The sequence below is a fragment of the Salvelinus fontinalis genome, chromosome 6 (genome assembly GCF_029448725.1).
Source record: "Salvelinus fontinalis isolate EN_2023a chromosome 6, ASM2944872v1, whole genome shotgun sequence".
Lineage (NCBI taxonomy): Eukaryota > Metazoa > Chordata > Actinopteri > Salmoniformes > Salmonidae > Salvelinus > Salvelinus fontinalis.
Window position 1 is genome coordinate 16,122,656 of NC_074670.1, and position 25,787 is coordinate 16,148,442.

The 25,787-nt window shown below is 42.1% G+C and overlaps 2 protein-coding genes across 2 annotated transcripts in view; both read left to right on the plus strand.

The window, feature by feature from the left end:
• LOC129857159 (cohesin subunit SA-2) overlaps positions 1 to 8,538 on the plus strand; it is a 45,063-nt gene extending 36,525 nt beyond the window's left edge. The window contains exons 25-33 of the mRNA XM_055925131.1: positions 2,376 to 2,477; positions 2,559 to 2,695; positions 3,787 to 3,906; positions 4,083 to 4,258; positions 4,766 to 4,970; positions 5,683 to 5,844; positions 7,600 to 7,698; positions 7,933 to 8,038; positions 8,156 to 8,538. Of these exons, the coding sequence (XP_055781106.1) occupies positions 2,376 to 2,477; positions 2,559 to 2,695; positions 3,787 to 3,906; positions 4,083 to 4,258; positions 4,766 to 4,970; positions 5,683 to 5,844; positions 7,600 to 7,698; positions 7,933 to 8,038; positions 8,156 to 8,203 (1,155 nt within the window). The 3' untranslated portion in view covers positions 8,204 to 8,538. The remainder of the gene's footprint in view (positions 1 to 2,375; positions 2,478 to 2,558; positions 2,696 to 3,786; positions 3,907 to 4,082; positions 4,259 to 4,765; positions 4,971 to 5,682; positions 5,845 to 7,599; positions 7,699 to 7,932; positions 8,039 to 8,155) is intronic.
• An 816-nt stretch (positions 8,539 to 9,354) lies between these two features.
• mcm7 (minichromosome maintenance complex component 7) lies at positions 9,355 to 25,699 on the plus strand. Its single transcript, XM_055925132.1, has 15 exons — positions 9,355 to 9,555; positions 11,526 to 11,605; positions 12,067 to 12,231; positions 12,406 to 12,530; positions 14,224 to 14,404; positions 16,413 to 16,550; positions 16,710 to 16,859; positions 17,354 to 17,468; positions 17,691 to 17,822; positions 17,949 to 18,032; positions 18,295 to 18,506; positions 22,203 to 22,468; positions 22,606 to 22,774; positions 24,118 to 24,227; positions 24,802 to 25,699. Exons 1-15 carry the CDS (start codon positions 9,525 to 9,527, stop codon positions 25,025 to 25,027), a joined length of 2,184 nt encoding a protein of 727 aa, XP_055781107.1. The 5' UTR covers positions 9,355 to 9,524; the 3' UTR covers positions 25,028 to 25,699.
• The last annotated feature ends 88 nt before the right edge of the window (positions 25,700 to 25,787 follow it).

The window sequence follows — 25,787 nt, forward strand, 5'->3', positions numbered from 1 at the left end:
GTGAAATGATGTAATGTGATGTTAAACCTTTACTGTGAGAGAATTGTATTCCCTTTAAAGTTTAACTAAGTCATTGGCCCGCTCTCGTGAGCACAGACATGATCAGGCTTCATAGAACCGCCTTTTCTACTGTTACAAATAAAGCCCCCTCCTGAGGAAATCCTCTTCAGACCACGCATACCTCATGTAAACTGAGGTGGTACAGGTTTGAGTACCAAGACTAAGCAAACCCACAGCGTGACCTGTGATTGCGAATAGTTATTGAATTCCTAACCATACCACGTGGAGCATTGGCTACACGGCTGGAAGTGGTTAAACTGAGACTATCGATCCCTACAGAAGAAGAGCAAATCTTAGATATGAATTACTAGTCTGCAGCTAGAAATGCGAATACCGGCAACCACCGAAACATCTATTCAATGAGAACATTTCTGAATGGTACTCTGAAGTATCCATTCTAACCACAAAATACTTTGATCTTCAGGGAAACAGTGAGAGAGAAAGAGACACGGATGAACTGACTCCAACAGAAAATATCACGACACATGGGCGTAAATATATATTGATTGCAATTATTCCCGAATGAGTGAGCGTTGATGTGCAAAGGATTAGCATTTCAATTAATATAATTATCAACTATGTGTAGGCATCCATTTTTCCTTTCCCGCTCTTTCTTAGTCCACACACACTTCCCTTTGTCCACCAAGCTGTCATATCAGCTTAGCCCACTAGAGAATCTTCCCTATCATTTGTTAGTACATATCTACTGTTTGTTTGTTTATGCATTTCTGTGATTATTTAGTTAGTTTGTAAATAAATGATTAAGCCAATTGGTGTATGGATGATTTATAGTAAAGGCTGGGTTCGTGCAGATAACCAACGATTTACGACGTTTGGAATGAGACTGACGTGAGGTAAAGAATAATTCATTAATAGAAGAGTAATTGATCAGATATTAAAATATCTGAAAAGTTATATTCTGAAAATTATAACTTTGTAGTCTGAAGATTTTCCGTGGTGCCCCGACATCGTCGTTAATTACATTTACATGATTAGTTTAATCACGTAATAATAATTACAGAGAATTGATTTGATAAAAATAACAGTCTTCACTTTTAATGATGCCAAAGACATGACAAGGCGTTAAAAGACCTTTGCTTGAAAAAAGCATAACTAGTACTTTGTCCATTTTGAGACACTGTAGCCAGTATACACTTACTCAAAATTGTCCGAATTAATCCAAGATGACAGATTTCTTGAGTTAAATGTTGACGTTTTTGCCGAGGAGATCTTAGTCGCTCAATTTTACATTTAAGTTTTGGTGCAGTATTTCTAAATGAAAAAATGTGCATGAAACTGAGTCAATACTCGTTGAATGACAAATACTTTATTGAAGAATCCCTACTGTTGACCAATCACTGATGACGGCTTGCCTTAAGAAAAAATGGTGTGCCCGAAATAAATGAAAAAACCCTTACCGAAGTCCAAAACGAACAAAAACATCACAAAATGTCATAACATATGCAGGAACTCTTTCAAACTGATTCGGGTTGGGAAGCATGCAGACGCCTTAACTCTTCCATGGTTTGTTGGACAAAGCCTTTCAGGAAAATAAATGGCAATTTGGTAGGGTTTTTGGATAAATGCCGAAAATAGATCAGTGGTAAACACAAGCTTAGGAGATCTTATACATTTTGTTCTATGATATCATCTTCATCAGCTAATGTCACTTTTGTGAATTTAAGAATGAATGTTATAAAAAAAGCACAAAGGCTTCATAATTCATAAATGTCATGTTAACTGACTGAAATTATCTCATAGAACAACGCGTTTAAGATCTCTTGAGCCTACTATGGAATATCTACATAGGTGTACAGAGGCCCATTATCAGCAACCATCACTCCTGTGTTCCAATGGCATGTTGCCATTGGTACCTCAGTCAGACCTTATTATCAACATTTATCCCAAAACCCTATTCTTTCTCTATTCATTTTCCCCATAGGGATGGTTGAACCACCCAGAGGAAACTAATTTCCGGGTTTTAGGACTACTAGCTGGCGAACTATATGTAGCTGTAGATATGCAGAGATGGACAGGTAGAACCAAAGAGATATGGAGAGGTAGAATCAGAGAGAACCAGAGAGATGGAGAGGTAGAACCAGAGAGATGGAGAGGTAGAACCAGAGAGATGGAGAGGTAGAACCAGAGAGATGGAGAGGTAGAACCAGATAGATATGGGGAGGTAGAACCATAGAAATACAGAGATAGAATGAATCATTGTAATTTTAGAGGTAGAACCATAGAAATTGGATGAATCATTGTATTTATAGAGGTAGAACCATAGAGAGGGTGACAGTCTTGTCTACTTCCTCTAGTTCTACAAAGACTACGGTGACATCATCAAGGAGACTCTGAGCAAAACCAAGGTGATCAGTCCAGTGCAGAGCGCCAAGACTGTCTGCCTGAGTCTGCAGCAGGTGTGTGCGTGTGTAAATTAAATAATATGTTTGTTACAGATGTACTATATATTCATATATTACTAATTGTGTGTGTGTCAGTTGTTCTCAGCACTGGCTCCAGAGTGCGTTGATGGAGGCCAGGAGTTTGGGGAGATCAGAGAGCTAGCTAAAAGGCTGGCCATGAGCTTCGGCATAGACCTGCACCGCGTCCGCAAACCATTGGTGTCCCTGCATATGTCAGTCACATATACACACTAAATGTCAATATACACTACCGTTCAAAAGTTTGGGGTCACTTAGAAATGTCCTTGTTTTTGAAAGAAAACTCGTTTTTGGTCCTTTAAAATAACATCAAATTGATCAGAAATACAGTGTAGACATGGTTAATGTTTTAAATGACTATTGTAGCTGGATATCTACATAGGCGTACAGAGGCCCATTATCAGCAACCGTCACTCCTGTGTTCCAATAACACATTGTGTTAGCTAATCCAAGTTTATAATTTTAAAAGGCTAATTGATTGTAAGAAAACCCTTTTGCAATTATGTCAGCACAGCTGAAAACTGTTGTCCTGATTAAAGAAGCAATACAACTGGCCTTCTTTAGACTGGTTCAGATGCCTCACAAGTCCTCAACTGGCAGCTCGCCTCTTCATTGTTGACTTTGAGACTGGTGTTTTTCGGTCTTCAGTTTCTTGGCAATTTCTCACATCGAATAGCCTTCATTTCTCAGAACAAGAATAGACTGACCAGTTTCAGAAGACAGTTATTTGTTTCTGGCCATTTTGAGCCTGTAATCGAACCCACAAATGCTGATGCTCCAGATACTCAACTAGTCTAAAGAAGGCCAGTTTTACTGCTTCTTTAATCAGGACAACAGTTTTCAGCTGTGCTAACATAATTGCAAAAGGGTTTTCTAATGATCAATTAGCCTTTTAAAATTATAAACTTGGATTAGCTAACGCAACATGCCATTGGAACACAGGAGTGATGGTTGCTGATAAGGGGCCTCTGTACACCTATGTAGATATTCCATAGTCATTTACAACATTAACAATGTCTACACTGTATTTCTGATCAATTTTATGTTATTTTAATGGACCAAAAATTAGCTTTTCTTTCAAAAACAAGGAAATTTCTAAGTGACCCCAAACTTTTGAATGGTAGTGTATGTATTGTCCCAATAGAGAAATTAATTGTGCAGCCAGTAATTTACCATTTACAAAAACATATGCACACTTGACAAAAAATCTGTTTGAACTCAAACTTTTTGATAAATAAAGTTATGTCTTGCTGGTATGTAGAACAAAGTGTTCTCTGTTGGTCAGGGATGGTATCCGGTTTGCGTTACGGGAGGCAGCAGACGTGGAGCAACCCCCCAACCTGCCCTTCCTTGAGATACTCAGCGAGTTCAGTTTCAAACTCCTACGTCAGGACCGAGCCCAGCTGTGAGTCACACACACAGCAACTAGACACATAAGGATATGCATGTCCTTTTTCCTCACATTTCACACTTGCACACAAGAAACACAAATAGAGCTGTCCGTTTGTTTCAGATCTACATGAAGTGCCTAAAGGAGAGTCCTGACCTGAGTCTGTTTCTCCCTCTCTCACTCCCTCCCAGGTCTGCTTTCCTGAGTGCTGAGTGTGGCTCTGTTGCCCCCTCCTGGCCATCTCTGAGGATGTACCAGCGCTCTCTGCAGTCTGGCTCCTCCAAGCCCCGAGAGGAGGGGGAGAGGAGCGCCACGCTGTCGCCCCACAGCACCCCTGCAGCCAAACGCAGGAGGACTACCCCCCAGGGTCAGCAGCACACATACACACATATTACTAACAAAGAGATAAAGGTATAGAGAAGTGATTATTATTATGGATCCCCATTAGTTCCTGCCAAGGCAGCAGCTACACGCCCTGGGGTCCAGCAAAATTGAGGCAGTTTATAAAATGTTTTAAAAAATGACCATACATTCACAGATTTCACAACACACTGTGTGCCCTCCGTGCCTTACTCCACCACTACCACAAATCTACAGTACATTATTGCCCTGGTGAACCATAATTCCTGATTTTTGTGACCCACTTTTTTACAACACATGGTCTAATGTAATTGATCAAATGTGTTAAGAGGGGAGTAATGGCTTGGAACATTTGAGAAGGTTAATGGTTTTCTTTAAAAAGAAAAGGGTTGGATAGGTGGAGTTTTGCGAGCTGAACAGAGATCTACGAGTTTTGATCCACAGAAATCCTTTAAAAATCATGAGTTGTACTGTATATGTAATTCTATGGTTTGACCCCTGACCTCTCCTCCAGGGTCAGTGTCCAGCGCTAGCAGAGGGCCATGGCTGGACAGCAGCAGTATCCATAGCAGCGTGGCCACCCCAGGCCTCACCTCCACCGTGCAGAGACTGCCATCCAAGCACCTGCCAGTCACACATAATACACAGGCCTCCACCACAGGCTCTGACAAGGGCAGCATCATCTCCGAACCCGAGTCTGATGACGACTTTTCAGAGGGGTAACTTTCTCACCTTTTAACCTAAACGAGAAAACAAAATGTTTTACTTAGCTACACTCACCTACTTATTTATTTGCTTCGTGGAGCTAAAACATTTAATTTTGCTCTCTACTCCAGCATTTTGGATTTAAGATCAAATGTTTTATATGAGGTGACAATACAGAATGTCACCTTTTATTTGAGGGTATTTTCATATATATATTTTTTACCGTTTAGAAATTAATGCACTTTATGTATCTAGTCCCCCCATTTGAAGGTGTCATAAGTATTTGGACAAATTAATTTATAGTTTATTAAATTTAGTCAAACGTTTAGTATTTGGTCCCATGTTCATAACACGCAATGATTAAATCAAGCTTGTGACTCTACAAATTTGTTGGCTGGATTTGCTGTTTTGGTTGCGTTTCCGATTATTTTGTGCCTGTGCCTAATAGAAATGAATGGTAAATAACCTATTGTGTCATATTGGAGTCACTTTTATTGTAAATAAGAATATAATATGTTTCTGAACACTTCTACATTAATGTGGATGCTACCATGATTACGGATAATCCTGAATGAATTGTGATTAATGATGAGAGAAATTTACAGACGCACAAATATCATAACCCCAAGACATGCTAACCTCTCACCATTACAATAACAGGGGAGGTTAGCATTTTGGGGGGCGTATGATATATATGCCTCTAATTTTCTCACTCAACATCCACAGCGGCATCCACAGCAACCTGGCCACCCCAGGCCTCACCTCCACCGTGCAGAGACAGCCGTCCAAGCACCTGCCCGTCACACATAATACACAGGCCTCCACCACAGGCTCCGACAAGGGCAGCATCATATCCGAACCCGAGTCTGATGACGACTTTTCAGAGGGGTAACTTTATCACCTTTTAACCTAAAAGAGAAAACAAAATATTTTACCTAGCTATATATGCACCTACATACACTACCGTTCAAAAGTTTGGGGTCACTTAGAAATGTCATTGTTTTTGAGCTGGAAACTGCAGATTTTTTATGGAATATCTACATAGGCATACAGAGGCCCATTATCAGCAACCATCACTCCTGTGTTCCAAGTTTATAATTTTAAAAGGCTAATTGATCATTAGAAAACCCTTTTGCAATTATGTTAGCACAGCTGAAAACTGTTGTCCTGATTAAAGAAGCAGTAAAACTGGCCTTCTTTAGACTAGTTGAGTATCTGGAGCATCAGCATTTGTGGGTTTGATTACAGGCTCAAAATGGCCAGAAACAAATAACTTTCTTCTGAAACTCGTCAGTCTATTTTTGTTCTGAGAAATGAAGGCTATTCTATGCGAGAAATTGCCAAGAAACTGACGATCTCGTACAACGCTGTGCACTACTCCCTTCACAGAACAGTGCAATCTGGCTCTAACCAGAATAGAAAGGAGTGGGAGGCCCCAGTGCACAACAGAGCAAGAGGACAAATACATTAGTGTCTAGTTTGAGAAACAGACGCCTCACAAGTCCACAACTGGCAGCTTCATTAAATAGTACCCGCAAAACACCAGTCTCAAAGTCAACAGTGAAGAGGTGTCTCTGGGAAGCTGGCCTTCTAGGCAGAGTTGCAAAGAAAAAGCCATATCTCTGACTGGCCAATAAAGGAAAGAACACGGACACTGGACAGAGGCACTCTGTTACACTGTATTTCTGATCAATTTTATGTTATTTTAATGGACAAAAAATGAGCTTTTCTTTCAAAAACAAGGACAAATTTTTGTGACCCCAAACATTTGAACGGTAGTGTACATTCATTTACCTACCTTGTCCTTCATTTCTCTCTTTTCTGGTAATTCCTGCCCCCTTTCTCTGTCTGAAAACATTTACATTTGAGTCATTTAGAAAGACGCTCTTATCCAGAGTGACTTACAATAAGTGCATTCAATTAAAGTAGCTAAACAATCACATATCACAATCACTGTGAGTAAAACCTTCTCCAAAAGTAGCAGCAATCTGCTAAGTTAGTGCTAGTAACAAAATACCATTTTAAATGCAGGGAAACTCCATAACCCTTACCTTAGTTCCTACTGGTGTTTGCAGATGGGAAGAGATTGGATAGGTGTAGGCAATATGAAGGAAGCTCCCCATAAACCACTGGAAGGAAAGGTGGAGCCATCATGCCTTACACCTATCCAATATCTTCCTATTTCCAAACACCAGTAGTATGTACCAGTGTATATAATCTCACTTTTTTAATTACTAGTTAATTATTTGCAGGGTGGGGGAAGATTTGTCCTGTTACACACACATATGTAATGGAAATGTGTTACTTGCATACCCCAACTCCCCCTGAAACACCAGCAGGGAGTGGGGTCACCACTGTCCAGCACCCCTGGAGCAATTAGGCTTAAGTTCCTTGCTCAAGGCCACAGAGACAGATTTTTCACCTTGTAGGCTCCGGTATTCGAAAAAGCGACCTCGGTTACTGGCCTAACGCTATAATTTCGAGGCCACCTGTCTCCCCTTTGAATTAATTGATGTAATGAAAAGTGCATTAAATTTAATTTATTATTAAACCTGTTCCAGTTTGTTCAGATCTATAATCACTGAAGAGGGAAGGGGCGAGGGGTTCCTTTTTGAAAATGTTTTGACATTTTATCTTGTCCAGTTCACTGCAGCGCAAGGTGGAACCCAGGCGAAGGAGCAAGCTGCCTATTGCACAAGCCAGCCCCTCTGGGCACTGTGACCTCGAATCACATCTCACCATGTGAGTGTGTGTCTGTGTGTTTTTGCGTGAGTGTGTTTGCGTGTGTGTGGGTTTAGGGAGAAAGCAAAAATGATTTTATCTGATCATGTAATGTTCATACAATCTTGTTTACAATTTCACTTGACAAAGTTATATTAAAATAAAAAGAGAATTGATGTGGCTGCATGGGGGGGTTTCTGTTACATTTGAAAGAGTTTGTGGTTTGAAATACCCATATACAATATGTGTTATTAGGCTGAGTCTGATTGAGGAAGATGAGGATGATGAAGTGGAGGAAGAAGAGCCTGAGATTGAGGACTTCGAGAGTGACGATTCTGACCACGACACTGCCTTTACACTGGTAAAACACAAGCCCACTCAGATCTGACTTGTTGGTACACTGACCCTATAATGTCTACCATGGTTGCTATTCCTTTGTTCCCTCACCTCTCTTTCTTTCTTCTCCTTTTCTCTCCAGCCGTCCACCCGTCACTCCACCAGTTACTTAGAGGAGTTGTTTCAGTGAGGGAAAGGATCCCAACACAGTAACAAGAACAACACTTATAGGAGAAGTCCTGATAGTCTTACGTTGGTATCCCTCAGACAGGCATTTCAGGGTTAAACAGTACATAATGTTGTTACACTTGTTGTAAACTCTTATTAGACATTTTTACGTTGAATTAATAAAATACAAGTGCCTTAACATTATGAATGTTTCAAAGATGCAATGTGAAAAATATCTTCATGGCTCATATAGGAATTGTTTGACACGGTGTTTTTCTTGTTTATGACTTTGTGGTTGTTTCCAACTGTTAAATGAGCACTGATTTAATATGTATCATTAAAGAACCAATTTCTGAGGATATTGTTCTGTGGTTTATTTAAAAAGATGAAAATTGAGCTTTTAATGCAAGATGGGGATATTGTATGTTAGTATACTTCCGTTCCATCATACCCATCGCAAGACCCACTGATTGATGCATATTTATAAAACACTCGTATCTCTCACTCCACCTTATCTGAGATACCCGCTGCAGCCCTCATCCTCCACCCGTTCTGCCAGTCACAATGTGTTAAAGGTCCCCAAAGCACAAATCCCTGGGTTGCCCCTCTTTTCAGTTTGCTGCAGCTAGCGACTGGAACAAGCTGCAAAAAACACTCGAACTGGACTTCGTTTGAATGAATTTGGCAGTACATTCAACCGGCCTCACAACCGCAGACCACTGTAACCAAGCCATCCCAGGACCTCCACATCCGGCTTCTTCGTCTGTTTGATTGTCAGAGGAGAGGGAGGGGGTGTACTGAGGATTATTTCTGTCTGTAATAAAGCCCTTTTGTGGGGAAAAGTAATTCTGATCGGGACCAAGGGCTGCACAGGCATGTGAAATCCATAGATTAGGGCCATTGAATTGATTTCAATTGACTGATTTCCTTCTGTGAACTGTAACTCAGTAAAATATTTGAAATTGTTGCATGTTGCGTTTTATTTTTGTTCAGTTAACTTTTTTTATGCACAGAATTTGAGGTCATTGCTAGAAAGCATGAAACGCAATCTAAATTTTTCGCGCCACCGATGACGTAATATACTAGTTTGTTGAATCATGTGACCACTGCATCGCCGCACTTTTCGCGCCACAGTGAAGCCACGCCTTTCGTAATAGAAATACGCGTTTTGATTGGAGCACGCAGACGACAGACTCGCGCCAGTTTTTGCAGTTGGACCTCCAATTTGTTGTCTCCCGGTGCAGAAAGAAAAGACATTGTTAAAAAAATATATATAATAACTGATAAGTTACTTAATATATTTGGGTTTAAGTCAAACCACATTACTCAACTATTCGAAAATCATGGCTCCTAAGGATTACTTGGCTGAGAAAGGTATGTTTCTTTTAACAAGCTTGCTGAAGTTAGCTAGCGCGTTAACGTCAGGCACGTTCATTTTGATAATGGAGGCTAGTAGCATGCTCACTCATAACTACGTCTGAGCAACAATTAATGTAAGAACTTGCAATTGGACTTTAGAATGACTTGATAAATAACTTGCCAACCAACATTTTTGGGGTAAGTTGAGGTGGACTAGCTAACGTTAATCGGTTAACGTTACTTTATGGACTTTGTCTGCTCAGCCAAGATGCCAACTGAGTTAATATCTAACAATTTACTAACATGTAAACTGTTCAGGCCTGGCCGCCCCTACCCAAATAAAGGAGCCTAAAGTTACGTTTAAGGACCATCGCTACATGTTCTGTTTAAAGTCTGGCTCTTGAAGCCAAAATAGACACCTACTCATTTTAAACGGGAATCGATTCTTAATTGCGGTAACGTTGCTGTTATATTAACAAATACACCTACTTTGATATCACAATTCCACAAATGCAATATACACACGTAATGTACGATGTTGACAGTATTTTAGTGACAACACGTTTGTGACGTCCGTCTTCCGTTTAAACTCGGGTGATCGAGGACGCAAATAGCAAAGGTTTGCTAATTAGTACAGGTAGTCGACGTTTTTATGCTTCCAAAACCTTACAACAAAAGATGCGTGTTAACTTTAAAGTTGAGCGTCGAGGCTCTTCACCAAACTCCCGCGTACAGAACTGGTTGTAATCACTGGCTGTCTCCCCGTGCACAACACCATCTGGCTAATTGTGAAGTTGTTTAGGTAGTTAAAATTTTGGACAATGATGCCGGTTAGGGATTGCTACAGGGTGGCTTGCATGTTACCAAACTAAACGTATATATTTTTTAACTAGCTTCAATTCTCAGTAACCCGGATGGAACTCAAGAGGACAAAGAATTACGCGGGAGGAGCACATGGTCTAGGGGCGTAGAAAGACAATGCTATGGGTTGCACTCATAGTGAACGATAACTCACCAATACTACGAAAGTGATTCAATCAAAGAAGTGTTAATAATTTTGGTACATTTCATTTGCGCAATTTGATAGTGGAGTGGAATGGCTTGACAGTGTCTTCTCATCCGCGGGAGTGGGCTGTTCTTTGTTACAGGCAGCTGCAAGTATGGGCGTTATGATGTTTGTCGGTTGCTAGCTACTGCTGGTCTAAAGTCCAGGCTAACGTAACGGTGAATTCGACCATAGCGCGTCAATACACTGGTATTGAAACGAAGTTATGTTTTGAAGCAATAACCAACTCAAACCATCAGTTAAATTGGGACTATTTTATGAGTGATGGTATAGCGGAGGATTTCTCTGAGTGACCAGGCTCAAAGCCATGTGCTGCTTTGTTTACAAAAACATTCCGAATGTTTAATTTTGGGCTCTACTAAGAAAGTAAGTGAAATATGCATATTGTGTAGCTAGAGATTGGTTTTGTTTTGACGTGTCTAATATACAGAATGTTTCACATTTTGAGGCGGGGGTTATTTTCCCAAAAACGAACACACCGTTTTTGTTGTTGGAGTTCACTGCTAACCTAACCTGTAACGTTAAATCATTGGTTACATTGTTGTAAAGGTTTGAACACATCCACAAATTTGGAAAACATATGACTCCCACGTCCGAGTTAAAGGGACAGTACTTCAATGACTCATCATGTGGGATGCGTTGTTAAAGTGGCTCATCAGTGGACAACACAGCTTGCAGTATGTAGGCCCTGGACTCCAATGATGGCTATTTTCTACCGTTAAACCCCACACAAATGTATACATCTCATTACCTGAATTGTATTGACACTGAAAACAATTAATTGTGGATGGTGAACTAAATTAGATTGTTCACCCAGTTTGACACAAGTTCCCCAGTTCAGACCCAGGCTATACTCTACCTGTAATATTCATAGCATTCAATGTACAATGTTAAATACACTGTTCTCTCTTTCCCGCAGAGAAATGCAAGAAGTTCCTTCAAGAGTTTTACAGTGAGGATGACAATGGAAAGAAGGTCTTCAAATATGGAGCTCAGCTTGTGAGTGGCACTGACTTTCATGATCCTGTTTTTTCTGTTATTTGTCACGCCAGTCCTTTGTCATTTGTAAATTAAAGTCTATGATATAATATGATAAATGGTTTTAAACCATGTGGTGGGTAAAGTATTATGGAGAAAGTACTCAAAGTGAAAAACAAATTATCAAAGTATGTGTCGGGGCGAGCCTGAAGGCCAACATCTTCCTCCCCTGCCAACCCACTGAATGGTTGAGTCAAAAGGCACAGTAATACATTGCATTATTTTGAAGAAGAGAACCTGAAAGCTGAAACTTGTTCATTCTACTCTGCAATAAATAAGAGAGGTGGTGGCAGTGACCCTTTGACCAATGACTGATGGGCAAGAACTGTTGTCGTTGTTTGCAGAAAGGGCTGTGCAACATCTGTGCTAGGCCACAAATCAAAATATTCTACTGTCTCTGATAGCAGTCCTGTTTTCTGTAGGTTGCCCTGTCCCACAGGGAGCAGGTGGCTTTGCAAGTGGACCTGGACGATGTGGCCGAGGAGGACCCAGAGTTGGTGGAGAGCATCTGTGAGAACGCCAAACGCTACATGGGCCTGTTCGCTGATGCCGTCTACGAGCTGCTGCCAGAGTACCGTGAGAGAGAGGTATTTTTTAGCTGCATTAATACAAACGTGCTCATTTAAGACATCTGTCCTGCTTGACTTGGATATTGATTCTGATCAGGCAGTTGCTAATTGTTAGTTTTAAGGATGAAATAACCTGTAAAACATTGAGTCTGAGACTTAACTGCCCCGATACCCATCTCTTCTTTCACCCAGGTGGTGGCCAAGGATTCCCTGGATGTGTACATTGAGCATAGGCTGATGATGGAACAGAGAGGTCATGACACCGCAGACACAAGGGATCCTCGCAACCAGTATCCAGCAGAGCTCATGAGGAGATTGTGAGTTCACTTAGCTAGCATGTTTGCTGTTGTCTCCGAGTTGGAACTGGACATGGACCTGGATGAATTACTTAGAAAAGTGAAAACTGGTATATAGTACTAGTCAAGTTTGGACACCTACTCATTCAGGGGTTTTTCTTTATTTGTGCCATTTTTGTGCGTTTTTATAATTATAGTGATGAAGACATCAACTATGAAATAACACATGGAATCATGTATTATCCAAAAAAGTGTTAAACAAATGAAAATATTTGCAATTCTTCAAAGTAGCCACCCGTTGCCTTGATGACAGTTTTGTACACGCTTGGCATTCTCTCAACCAGCTTCATGAGGTAGTCACCTGGGACGCATTTCAATTAACAGGTGTGCCTTGTTAATTTGTAGAATTTACTTAAAGCGTTTGAACAAATCAGTTGTGTTGTGACATGGTAGGGGTGGTATATAGAAGATGGCCCTATTTGGTAAAGGACCAAGTCCATATTATGGCAAGAACAGCTCAAATAAGCGAAGATCAATTCGGAGAATGTCAAGAAATGTCAAAAAGTTGATTGAATTGCTGTCGCAAAATCCATCAAGCGCTATAATGAAATTGGTTCTCATGGGGACCGCCACAGGGAAGGAAGACCCACTGTTACCTCTGCTACAGAGGATACGTTCGTTAGTTACCAGGCTCAGAAATTGCAGCCCAAAGAAATGCTTCAGACTTCAAGTAACAGATAAATCTCAACATCAACTTTTCAGAGGAGACTGCATGAATCAGGTCTTCATGGTCGAATTGCTGCAAAGAAACATTACTAAAGGGCACCAATAAGAAGACTTGCTTGTGCCAAGAAACACAAGCAATTGGACATTAGACCTGTGGAAATTTGTCCATGTGGGATTTTTGGTTCCAACCGCTGTGTGTTTGTGAGACTCCCGAGTAGGTGAACAAATGATCTCTGCATGTGTGGTTCCCACAGTGAAGTGTGGAGGTGCGTTGCTGGTGACACTGTCTAACTTATTTAGAATTCAAGGCACGCTTAACCAGCATGGCTACCACAGCATTCTGCAGCGACACACGCCATCCCATCTGGTTTGCGCTTAGTGGGAGTCATTTTTTTTTCAACAGGACTATGACCCAATACACCTTCAGGCGGTGTAAGGACTATTTGACCCGTGAAGGAGAGTGATGGAGTGCTGCATCAGGTGACCTGGCCTCCACAATCACTTGACCTCAACCCAATTGCGATGGTTTGGTATGAGTTGGACCGCAAAATGAAGGAAAAGCAGCCAACAAGTGCTCAGCATATTTGGAAACTCCTTCAAGACTGTTGGAAAAGCATTCCATGTGAAGCTGGTTGAGAGAATGCTAAGTGCAAAGCTGTCATCAAGGCAAAGGGTGACTACTTTGAAGAATCTCAAATATAAAATAAATACTTTTTTGGTTACTACATGATTCCATATGTGTTATTTCATAGTTTTGATGTCTTTACTATTCTACAATGTAGAAAATAGTAAAAATAAAGAAACCCTTGCATGAGTAGGTGTCAACTTTTGACTGGTTGTGTAAATCAAAAAGTATTCTTATTTTGACTGGATGCATGTTCTACTAGATACATGCCATGCCCATTCATCTCATGATGGCTGATTTGCGTATTCGGGCAACAAAGAATAACAATTATTGCATTCCCTCTGATCTCGCTCTCTCTCTCAGTGAGCTCTACTTCAAACCGCCCAGCACTGCCAAACCCAAAGTGGTCCGTGATGTCCGTGCAGACAGCATTGGCCAGTTGGTGACAGTTAGGGGCATCGTGACCCGTGCCACTGAGGTCAAGCCCATGATGGCAGTTGCCACTTACACCTGTGACCAGTGTGGCGCAGAGACATACCAGCCGGTAAGCAATTGGCGTCTTATTGCACCAACTTGTCAAGGAAAGTAGATGAATTATATAATTAATTGACTTGATCTCATGGCTGGGTAAATGCATTAACCTCTCTGGGATCGTTCGGGATGTTAGCCTCCCACCTCGCCTACAGCCAGTGAAATTGCAGGGCACCAAATTCAAACAGAAATCTCATAATTAAAATTCCTCAAACATACAAGTATTATGCACCATTTTAAAGAAACTTGTTGTAAATCCAGCCACAGTGTCCGATGTCAAAAAGGCTTTACGACGAAAGCACACCAAACGATTGTTAGGTAGGTACCTAGTCACAAAAAGCAGAAATAGAGAGAATTAATCACTAACCTTTGATCTTCATCAGATGACACTCATAGGACTTCATGTTACACAATACATGTATGTTTTGTTTGATAAAGTTCATATTTATATCCAAAAATCTGTTTACATTGGCGCGTTATGTTCAGTAGTTCCAAAACATCCGGTGATTTTGCAGAGAGCCACATCAATTTACAGAAATACTCATAATAAACATTGCTAAAAGATACAAGTGTTATGCATAGCATTTTAGATCCACTTCTCCTTAATGCAACCGCTGTGTCAGATTTCAAAAAAGCTTTACCGAAAAAGCACACCATGCAATAATCTGAGTACAGCGCTCAGACAACAAAACAAGCAATACAGATATCTGCCATGTTGTGGAGTCAACAGAAGTCAGATATAGCATTATAAATATTCACTTACCTTTGATCTTCATCAGAATGCACTTCCAGGAATCCCAGTTCCACAAATGTTTGATTTGTTCGATAAAGTCCATCATTTATGTCCAAATACCTCCTTTTTGTTCGCGTTTAGTACACAATCCTAACTCACGAGGCGCGGGCAAGTCCAGGCGAAATTTCAGATGAAAAGTCATATTACCGTTCGTAGAAACATGTCAAACGAAGTATAGAATCAATCTTTAGGATGTTGTTAAAATAAATCTTCAATAATGTTTCAACCGAGAATTCCTTTGTCTGTAGACATGCGATGGAGCGCAGCTAACTCTCACGTGAGCAGCTCATGCAAGACCCCTGACTCAATCAGCTCCCATTCCTTCACAGTAGAAGCATCAAACAAGGTTCTAAAGACTGACATCTAGTGGAAGCCTTAGGAAGTGCTATTGGACCAAATTTACACTATCTTGGATAGGCAAAGAGTTGAAAAACTACAAACCTCAGATTTCCCACTTCCTGGTTGGATTTTCTCAGGTTTTTGCCTGCCATATGAGTTCTGTTATACTCACAGACATCATTCAAACAGTTTTAGAAACTTCAGAGTGTTTTCTATACAAATCTACTAATTATATGTATATTCTAGCTTTTAGGACTGAGTAGCAGGCAGTTTACTCTGGGTACCTTTTTATCCAAGCTACTCAAAACTGCCCCCTGTCCCAAAGAAGTTAAAGTTTGTAGAAACATGTCAAATGATGTATATAATCAATATTTAGGATGTTATCATAAATCTTCAATAATATTCCAACTGTACAATTCCGTTGTCATTAGAAAGGGAAGGGAACGTCGTGCTCACGGCCAAGCGCGAGACTAAACTAATGTCTTTCAGCTTGACCACTTGTTGAAACAGCTCTTATTCAATCCCCTTTCACAATACAAGCCTGAAACAACTTCTACAGACGGTTGACATCTACTGGAAGCCTTAGGAAGTGCAATCTGACCTTACAGACACAGGATATTGGATAGACAATGGCTTTTTTCTTTTTTTTCTACAAACCTCAGATTTCCCACTTCCTGGTTGGATTTCTCTCAGGTTTTTGTATGCATTATATGCATATCTTAGCTTCTGGGCATGAGTAACAGGCAATTTACTATGGGCACGCTTTTAATCCAAACTTCCCAATGCTGCCCCCTATCCCAATGAAGTTAAACACTGTCTGGTACAGAAACATTTCAGTTCTCTTGGTACCTTTCCTCGTGCTAACCCAGACCCCTCCCTGTCTTATCAGATTCAATCCCCCACATTCATGCCCCTCATCATGTGTCCCAGTCAAGAGTGTGTCACCAACAAGTCAGGCGGCCGCCTCTACCTGCAGACCCGAGGCTCAAAGTTCGTCAAGTTTCAGGAACTGCGCATACAGGAACACGTAAGGACCTTTGACTAAGGAATCTGAAATGCAGCAACACATTCAAATCATGTAGCTCTCCGGCGTGAGAAGTTGAAGGCAAATAAACAAGCACAAGTCAGACTAAGTCTTTGTGCTGGTTTGAATCCCTAACTAACCTGTGCCTCCATCCATCTCCAGAGTGACCAGGTTCCTGTGGGAAACATCCCCAGGAGCATGACCATCTACACCCGCGGGGAGAACACGCGCGTGGCCCAGCCCGGAGACCACGTGGCTATCGCCGGCGTCTTCCTCCCTCTGCTGCGCACTGGCTTCAGACAGGCTGTCCAAGTGAGTGCACTCAAACGCGTTACAAAACCTTTTTTGAGAATTATCCTAAAGTTTAACAATATTACATACTGTAAGTTGGAGGAAAACTGGAAATTTACTCTACCTGTGACTTGGCTGAGATGTAAAGTTAGACTTGTTGAAGTTAGAACGGCCCATAGGGCAGGAGGTTGTTTCTGTACCCTTAGGCTACAGATGTACAACTACGTCCCCTGGACAGCAGGCTACTTGGCTGGCTTAGAGGTGCCGTAGTTTTTTAAAACCTTTTATTTAACTAATTAAGTCCGTTAAGAAGAAATTATAATTTACAATGATGGCCAAACCCGGACAATGCTGGGCCAATTGTGCGCCGCCCTATGGGTCTCCCAATCATGGCTGGATATGATACAGCCTGGATTCGAACCAGGGACTGTAGTGACTCCTCTTGCACTGAGTTGCATTTCCTTAGACCGCTGCGCCACTCTGGAGTTGTAATTTGTTTGTTCTCTCCCTCTCAGGGTCTGCTTTCAGAGACGTACCTGGAGTCCCACAGCATCACTCTAATGAACAAGACCGAGGATGATGAGCTGGGCACAGCAGAGCTGAGTGAGGAAGAGCTGCGCCAGATCACAGGTTCTTAATCTTTTCAGTGATCACAGATCAATGTTGGCAGTATTATGAAGCTTCTCAGTGTTGCTTAAATGTTTCCTGTCTTTTTGGATCTGCCAACAGTGTTTTGGGACTGTGGGTTGTTTTCAGACCTTTCTCATGCTGTTTATCCAAGAGGATGTTCTGACGTGAATAGACTGAGTGTAACTGAATAGTTTGGTTCATGCGCTCCTCTCTTACTTACAGAGGAAGATTTCTATGAGAAGCTTGCTGGCTCCATTGCTCCTGAGATTTTTGGCCATGAAGATGTGAAGAAGGCTCTGCTGCTGCTCCTGGTTGGAGGAGTGCAGCAGGCCCCCAAGGGAATGAAGATCAGAGGTGAGTGCAATAAAACCCTTCCACTGCCCTGTAACATTGTCCATTTAAAATGGCTGCTTTGGCTTTCATTTGAGTTAACTGGAGTTTCGGGATGTTTTACTAATGACCCTGTTTGGCTCCTTCCAGGCAACATAAACATCTGTCTGATGGGAGACCCAGGAGTAGCCAAGTCCCAACTGCTGTCATACATTGACCGCCTGGCTCCTCGCAGTAAGTACAATCTTCTGGAACTATCTGAAATATTTCTTCATGTCTCCATTTTTCACTGGTCACACAACTGGTGAAAGCAACATGCTAAATGGCCTACTGGAAATTGACTAAAAGGTTTACACCCTTTTGCACAGTTGTTGGATTAATATGTAAGGAAAGGGAGGTCCTCAATCGTATTCAAGTAAATAAAGGATTTAAAGATTGTATTTGTGCTCCTGACATCATGGGCCTAGCCATGACCATTCCCCCTGACCCCCTCCAGGCCAGTATACAACGGGTCGAGGTTCCTCTGGCGTTGGGCTGACGGCAGCGGTGATGCGTGACCCCCTCACCGGGGAGATGACCCTGGAGGGTGGCGCACTGGTGCTGGCCGACCAGGGTGTCTGCTGCATCGACGAGTTTGACAAGATGGCAGATGCCGATCGCACAGCCATCCACGAGGTGATGGAGCAGCAGACCATCTCCATTGCCAAGGTGAGCTTTCTCCTTACCAATGCCATATCTGTTTGGCAACTAACACTTTAGTTGTGTAATATTCATGGGTGGTTTTAACAAAGGAGAACTGACAAGATTTTCTACCTGTACCCCTACAGCAGGTTGGCGTTTGTCTTCCAGCTTGTCCTAGAGACGCTGAGTGATTTTCCCCTTAGATGGGCCAGCTGCGAAGTTGAATTTGGCGATATTGTAAAATTTCATGAAAACCAAAAATGCTAATTGAAGGTTATGCGTTAGGGTTAGGTTTGACTTTGTAGCTTTACCAGCTAGTGAACACTGCAGAGTTGCATCCGGAACAAGATTCATGATGAATAACACTAACCTGCCCCAAGAAGACAACATAGAAAATGACAGTCTCAACACTGAGCTTTTCCCCTACTCAATGAGAATTGGGATTGACTATTATCCCGGTATTTTACAAATGTTACATCTCGAGTACGCCGGTCTTTCCCTCCAAAACCGGAAGTGTCATTCAAAAGCATATAAATGTCTGGATTTGATTAGAACTTACATCAGCATGAACCAATTCAATTCCGTCTTAGGTCAGTTAGGATCACCACTTTATTTTAAGAATGTGAAATGTCAGAATAATAGTAGAGAGAATGATTTATTTCAGCGTTTATTTCTTTCATCACATTCCCAGTGGGTCAGAAGTTTACATACACTCAATTAGAATTTGGTAGCATTGCCTTTAAATTGGATAACTTGGGTGAAACGTTTCAGGTAGCTTCCCACAATAAGTTGGGTGAATTTTGTCCCATTTCTCCTGACAGAGCTGGTGTAACTGAGTCTGGTTTGTAGGCCTCCTTGCGCACACACACCTTTTCAGTTCTGCCCACACATTTTCTGTGGGATTGAGGTCAGGGCTTTGTGATGGCCAATACCTTGACTTTGCTGTCCATAAGCCATTTTGTCACAACTTTGGAAGTATGCTTGGGGTCATTGTCCATTTGGAAGACCCATTTGCAACCAAGCTTTAACTTCCTGACTGATGTCTTGAGATGTTGCTTCAATATATCAACACAATTTTCAGAGGAAAAGTACGATCTTTGTCCCCATGTGCAGTTGCAAACTGTAGTCTGGCCTTTATATGGCGGTTTTGGATCAGTGGCTTCTTCCTTGCTGAGCGGACTTTCAGGTTATGTCGACGTTTTACTATGGATATAGATACTTTTGTACCTGTTTCCTCCAGCAATGTCTTTTGCTGTTGTTCTGGGACTGATATGTACTTTTTGCACCAAATTACTTCATCTGTAGGAGACGGAACGCATCTCCTTCCTGAGCGGTATGATGGCTGCGTGCTCCCATGGTGTTTATACTTCAGTACTATTGTTTATACAAATGAACGTGGTACCTTCAGGGGTTTGGAAGTTGCTCCCAAGGATGTACCAGACTTGTGGAGGTCTACAATTGTTTTTGCCCTGCGGTCTTGGCTGATTTCTTTTGATTTTCCCATGATGTCACGCGAAGAGGCACTGAGTTTGAAGGTAGCCCTTGAAATACATCCACGGGTACGCCTCCAATTGACTCAAATGTAAATTAGCCTATCGGAAGCTTCTAAAGCCATGTCATAATTTTCTGGAATTTTCTAAGCTGTTTAAAGGCACAGTCAACTTAGTCTATGTAAACTTCTGACCCACTGGAATTGTGATAGTGAAATAATCTCTGTAAACAATTGTTGGAAAAATTACTTGTGTCAAGCACAACGTAGATGTCCTAACCAACTTGCCAAAACGATAGTTTGTTAACAAGAAATTTGTATGTAACTTCCGACTTCAACTGCCCGCTATATGATATAGGCTACTGCACATTACGCACAACAAACATAAAAGCTCATAACTGTAGCTAGCTACAGTACATTCTGAAAGTATACAGACCCCTTTACGTTACAGTATTCTAAAATGTATTAAATGTGATTTTCCCCCTCATCGATCTACACACAATACCCCATAATGAAAGTAAAAACAGGTTTTTAGAAATGTTTCCAAATTTTATTTAAAAATAATAATAATTACATTTACAAAAGTATTCAAATCCTTTACTCTGTGCTTTGTTGAAGCACCTTTGGTCTTCTTGGGTATGACGGTACAAGCTTGGCACACCTTTAGATTGCTGAGGCATATATTAGAATAGGGCTGTAACAAAATGTGAAAAGTCAAGGGGTCTGAATACTTAAGGCACTGTATATGGATGACTTATGAAGCCAGGCACATTGAAGTTGGTCTATATATTATAGACCTAATTAAGATTTCCTCTCACCTTTCTTTAACAATTAAGGCAAGGACTGTTTTCTTGTCTCCTGACTCCGCTGCTGCCTCCGCCGTATTGTTCTCAACACCAATATGCTGGTTAACTTTACTATTATACTTATAACATGGTCTAGGAAAAGGCACCAATTCAACAGTGCACTGATATTTCAGCACTGCTGACAGCGACCACTATCCCAACCAGGGCGAAAGGCTCATGTTTGCAACAAATGCACTATCACAATAATGAAAACAAAATGGGGAAAGAACTGTAGGCTGTTAAACCATTACTTATCACCATATGTCAGAGGCATGAAAAATGAGCGAATAGACTTAAACAGATGGAAGGCATATAGCCTACCTAGATGCATCTCCACACACAACACCACAATATTCTGGCTAAAAAAAATACCTTCACTCACCCAGTAGCATGGGGGCTATTTAGGTGCGTGCTGATGCTGCCACAGGTAGGGGCGCAAAATATTTAGCTTGTCCATGCCCAGGGTGCTGTTGGAGAGATGTGGTGCTCCATCAAATTAATGCAACATAAATGATGTAGCCTACAGACTGGAGACCAAATGTTATGAGACATACTTTGTCAACCATTAACGCATTAATAACGAGAGTGTGGGAGAAAGTCTACTAAAAAGGCAAGCAGGCAGACATCAGCTGTGGAGCGGTTGTAATTCATATCAACAGTCGTCTTCGTTTTAATGACTTCACTACAACGAGGGCTTTGTTGGAGCCTTTCTTCCTATATATATATATATATATATTTTAAAAAGGTAAGCCTATCAGTTTGACAGATTCAATTATCCATAGATTAGGGCGTAATGAATATATTTCAATTAACTAGTTTCCTTTTGTAACATCTGACTTTCATGATGTGTTAATTTTTCTCTGCCATCTAGAACAAGATCTTTTTGGATGCAATTTGAAGAGTTTGAGATTGCGAGTACTTGCGCTTGTACTTAATTTTCTTTTATTAAGCAACGATATTGATGGTGATGGGTTTTATATATTTTAATTGCAGCTGCAAAAGTGTAGTCTTTAGAAAAAGAAAAAAAATGGTGAACCCCGAAAGCCAGGTGGAGATGGGTAAATGAAACTTTAAATCTGTCTTTATATTACTGTAGCATAGGCTATGCTGCAGCAAGTGTAGGCCTACCTGTTTACTATGGTGATATGCGCTCCATACTGAGCATTGATTTATCATGCAGAGGCTGTAGAGAAGCCAGATTTAGACATTGCATATTATTAACAGTTCCATTTCACACCATGCTGTTCAAATAATTTATTATAATTGACCGGTTTCTGTTATTTATCCTGGTAAAAGGGAGTAGTTTTGTGCTGTAAATCTCTAACCGGGTTCCCGCCATTCAAACCTAAAGAGAATATGGGTGACTGACTCATTCCCTTCCCTGGTCAGGCGGGCATCATGACCTCCCTCAACGCCCGCTGCTCCATCCTGGCAGCCGCCAACCCTGCCTATGGCCGCTACAACCCGCGAAAAACCATAGAGCAGAACATCCAGCTGCCAGCCGCCCTGCTCTCCCGTTTCGACCTGCTGTGGCTCATCCAGGACAAGCCTGACGCGGAGGCCGATCTCCGCCTGGCCCAGCACATCACCTATGTTCACCAGCACTGCCGCCAGCCACCCACTCACTTCACCCCCATCGATATGAAGCTCATGAGGTCAGTGGTAACAGCCTGGTTGACGTATTGCTCTTTGTGGGGCTGGAGGTAAAATAACCAACTATTTAGAAATCATTGACTAGAAATTCCTCACATGCATGTTTTAGCTTATGTGACTAATTGTGTGCTCCCTCCAGACGTTACATCTCCCTGTGTAAGAGGCGACAGCCCGTCATACCCGAGTCGCTGGCTGATTACATCACGGCGGCCTACGTGGAGATGAGGAAGGAGGCGCGTGTCAGCAAGGACTGCACCTTCACCTCCGCCCGTACACTCCTGTCCATCCTCCGCCTCTCCACCGCCCTGGTGAGACTTTCCCTGAGTACAGGCTCCTACCCTGACTGGGAGCATATTTAGGATGTGGAGCAGCGTAAGAGTGGGTGGTTGGACCGTCTACTACAGCCCAGTTTGTGCTAAAGTGCTTATAGTGCAGGTAGTGGTGATGCCCAGCCTACCTGCAGTATGAGCACTTCTTTCACACGCTGGGCACTAGGTTTTGTGTCTACCTACGCTCATGCCTGCACTGACTGCTCTTTTGAATGACTGCTTCCTGTCCATTAAGACTGGAGGAATGTGATGCTTCTCACTCTGTGGTCTCGTAGCTCCTGGGAGTCAAAAGTGCTGTTTGTGCAGGTAGCTGACTCACCTGCCCTACTGCAAAACCAGCACTTCCCGACACCCCGACTGCACTGTGCTACGTCTGGGTGACCACGAGCGCAAGCCTGCGACTCCACTGGGTGACCCTGTACTTATTGAAAAGGTGCAACCTTTGGTCACCATTAGAAATGCATTGTTTTATTTAAGCATGGTTAAAAGGTTTGTTTCGGCCTTCATCTGAATAATCGCACAAAAGGGATGGACAAGTTCATATAGAGCATGGGGAAGACTTAGGGAGAACTCTCAACTGGTGGTGCTAATGAGAGGTGTGGTAGACTACAGCTTGGTCTTCAGGGGTACGCTGGTCTGTCTCCACTTAGTGATAAAATTCAGAAAAGGGTAAAACGATTGGGAAGACTGGGCAAGCATTTTTCCACTGCAGTCGATATTGATGTAAAACCATTACTGTAAAATACGTCAACAACATAGGCAAAAAGCGCTAACACAACTTATTTAAACAGTTGGTGAAATTCTGTCAAACTACTTCTATGCCCTTTATGGAGTTTGTGCTGAATTAATATTGTAGTCAAGCCTGGGTGTAGTTAATGTGTTAATCTGTCTGTTTTCTTGTTTGGTTCTAGTCAGCTTTGCAGGGTGGGCAGTTAGCCTGTTTGTAGGAGCAGCTGTGCAAACCCAAGCAAAACTGACTGTGACCAGAACCAGTCGTCGCTTGTTACCTGAGAGCCTTCTACAATACAACCATGGCCTGTACAGCCACCATCACTGTTTTAACAAATCATATTGTGTTGATTGACTGTCAAGCCTCATCCATTGGGAGGGACTAGCTGGTGTTGAGAGGCGGAGACTTGGGCAATTGCCAGCCATTCAAGAGGGCATTGCACTTGTCTCGGTCTGACAGTGCCGGCACAGCGCGACCTACGATGTCTAAAAGACTAACAGTTGATTATTGCATTTCTTTTTGGTGTGTGTGTTCTGTGCTGTAGCCTATATAGCTACCTGGTCTGTGGTCTCACGAGCCCCCCCTCTCACAGGCCCGTTTGCGGCTGGTGGATGTTGTGGAGAAAGAGGATGTGAACGAGGCGATGAGGCTCATGGAAATGTCCAAGGACTCCCTGCAGGCTGACAAGTCCAGCACCACCAGGTCAGCTCCTCTCCTCTGTGGGAAACTGCCAACAAGGCAGTCCCCGATGACACTGTTACGCATTAATAAGATCTCTTAGTGGATGCCTTTTGGGTGAGGATTGGGTTATAGCAGAGTAGGGGGAAGCCCTCAAATGTAATGGGTATTCAGTAGCTATACCAGAAGGTGGTTAAATTCCAGGGTTTTTACTGCCTTTAGTTCACATGACAGTGTGTTTACTGGAGAAGACCTTAAACCCTATAGAAATAAGTGCTTCACCACACGTCCCTGTTGAATTCAAATGTGTTGTCACATACTACTGTGCTCGTCTACCTCGAGGGATTCAAAGGAGTTGATGTAAGTATGTTGTGCTGTATGTTTCAGAAGCAGCAGAGCTATATGGCCAAATGCATTTGAAGCACAGGTTGGGGCAATTTTCTGTCCGTTTATTTGGACATTGATTTGTTCCTGTCAAATAGGCATTCCGTTTCTAAACAGACCCGTCGGTAGGCCCTAATTTGTGGGTTTGACCCCAACCCTGAGGAAGTTCCACAATTTTGAACCCTCAACCTTTTTTGATCCCGTTGTTTTCCAGAGCCCATCGGCCAGCGGACGTGATCTTCTCCCTGCTGCGTGAGCTGGCCACGGAGGGTGTGAAGGGCCGGGGTGGGTCCGGGGGCCTGGTGCGCATGGCAGAGGCTGAACAGCGGTGTGTTTCCCGTGGCTTCACCCCTGCCCAGTTCCAGGAGGCCCTAGAGGAGTATGAAGAGCTCAACGTGTGGCAAGTCAACCAGGCCCGTACCCGCATAACCTTCGTCTAAAGCAGGGCGGTTCGATTCCGGTCCTAGAGGGCCTGAACACTTTCTGGTATTAATTTTACTCAACTGGTGTCCCTGGTCTGAATTAGTCCCTGATTAGGAGGAGAGGATGAAAACCAGAAGCGTTTCGGCACTCGAGGACTGATGCTGTGTTCCCTTCACCAGCCACAGGCCTTTTTCGCCCAAACCCGGTCAAGGGCTCTGCCTGTGATGAGATGCTTAATGGGCTGTTGACTGTGATGGGACCCCTAAGTGTGTCCCCATCTACACCGTCACAACAAATAATTAAATGCAAACATGCATGGTGGTTCTTGGCTTTGTTTTGCGATGGTTAAATGTTAACTGTGGGATTTTGCTTACTTGGCTATTAAGTGCTTTTTTTAAATGTTAGATGGCTGCTCTCAAATAAAACTCTGTAAATACAATTATTTCATATGAAATCTGTTTGACTCAACCTCTTTTGTATTGCATATACAATGGTCATTGGAGTAGGTCTTTAGCTCTTCAGTTAAATCAATGCCTGGAGTTGACATTTTGAGCTTCTGTGTTAACTTTAATATTAGACAACTTTAATATACTTCGCTATAGGGGAATTAATGGACAATACTTTCAATGCGCTCTCAAATGCTTGTACATTATTGATGTCAGTGTTAATAAATTCATGGCTTAACTTGATTTGTGGCTTGTTACACATTTTGTCTTAACTATTCCTATTGATTTTCAAAACTATCAAAAGCTTAATTTCCTAATACATCATGACTTG

What these genes read in the sequence shown, in the direction of transcription:
- mcm7 (XM_055925132.1), top strand. Translation starts at nt 9,525, where the DNA reads ATGGCTCCTAAGGATTACTTGGCTGAGAAAG. An exon ending in CAGAGTACCGTGAGAGAGAG is followed by an intron (nt 12,232 to 12,405) that starts GTATTTTTTAGC and finishes TCTTTCACCCAG; the next exon opens with GTGGTGGCCAAGGATTCCCT. An exon ending in GCGCAGAGACATACCAGCCG is followed by an intron (nt 14,405 to 16,412) that starts GTAAGCAATTGG and finishes CTGTCTTATCAG; the next exon opens with ATTCAATCCCCCACATTCAT.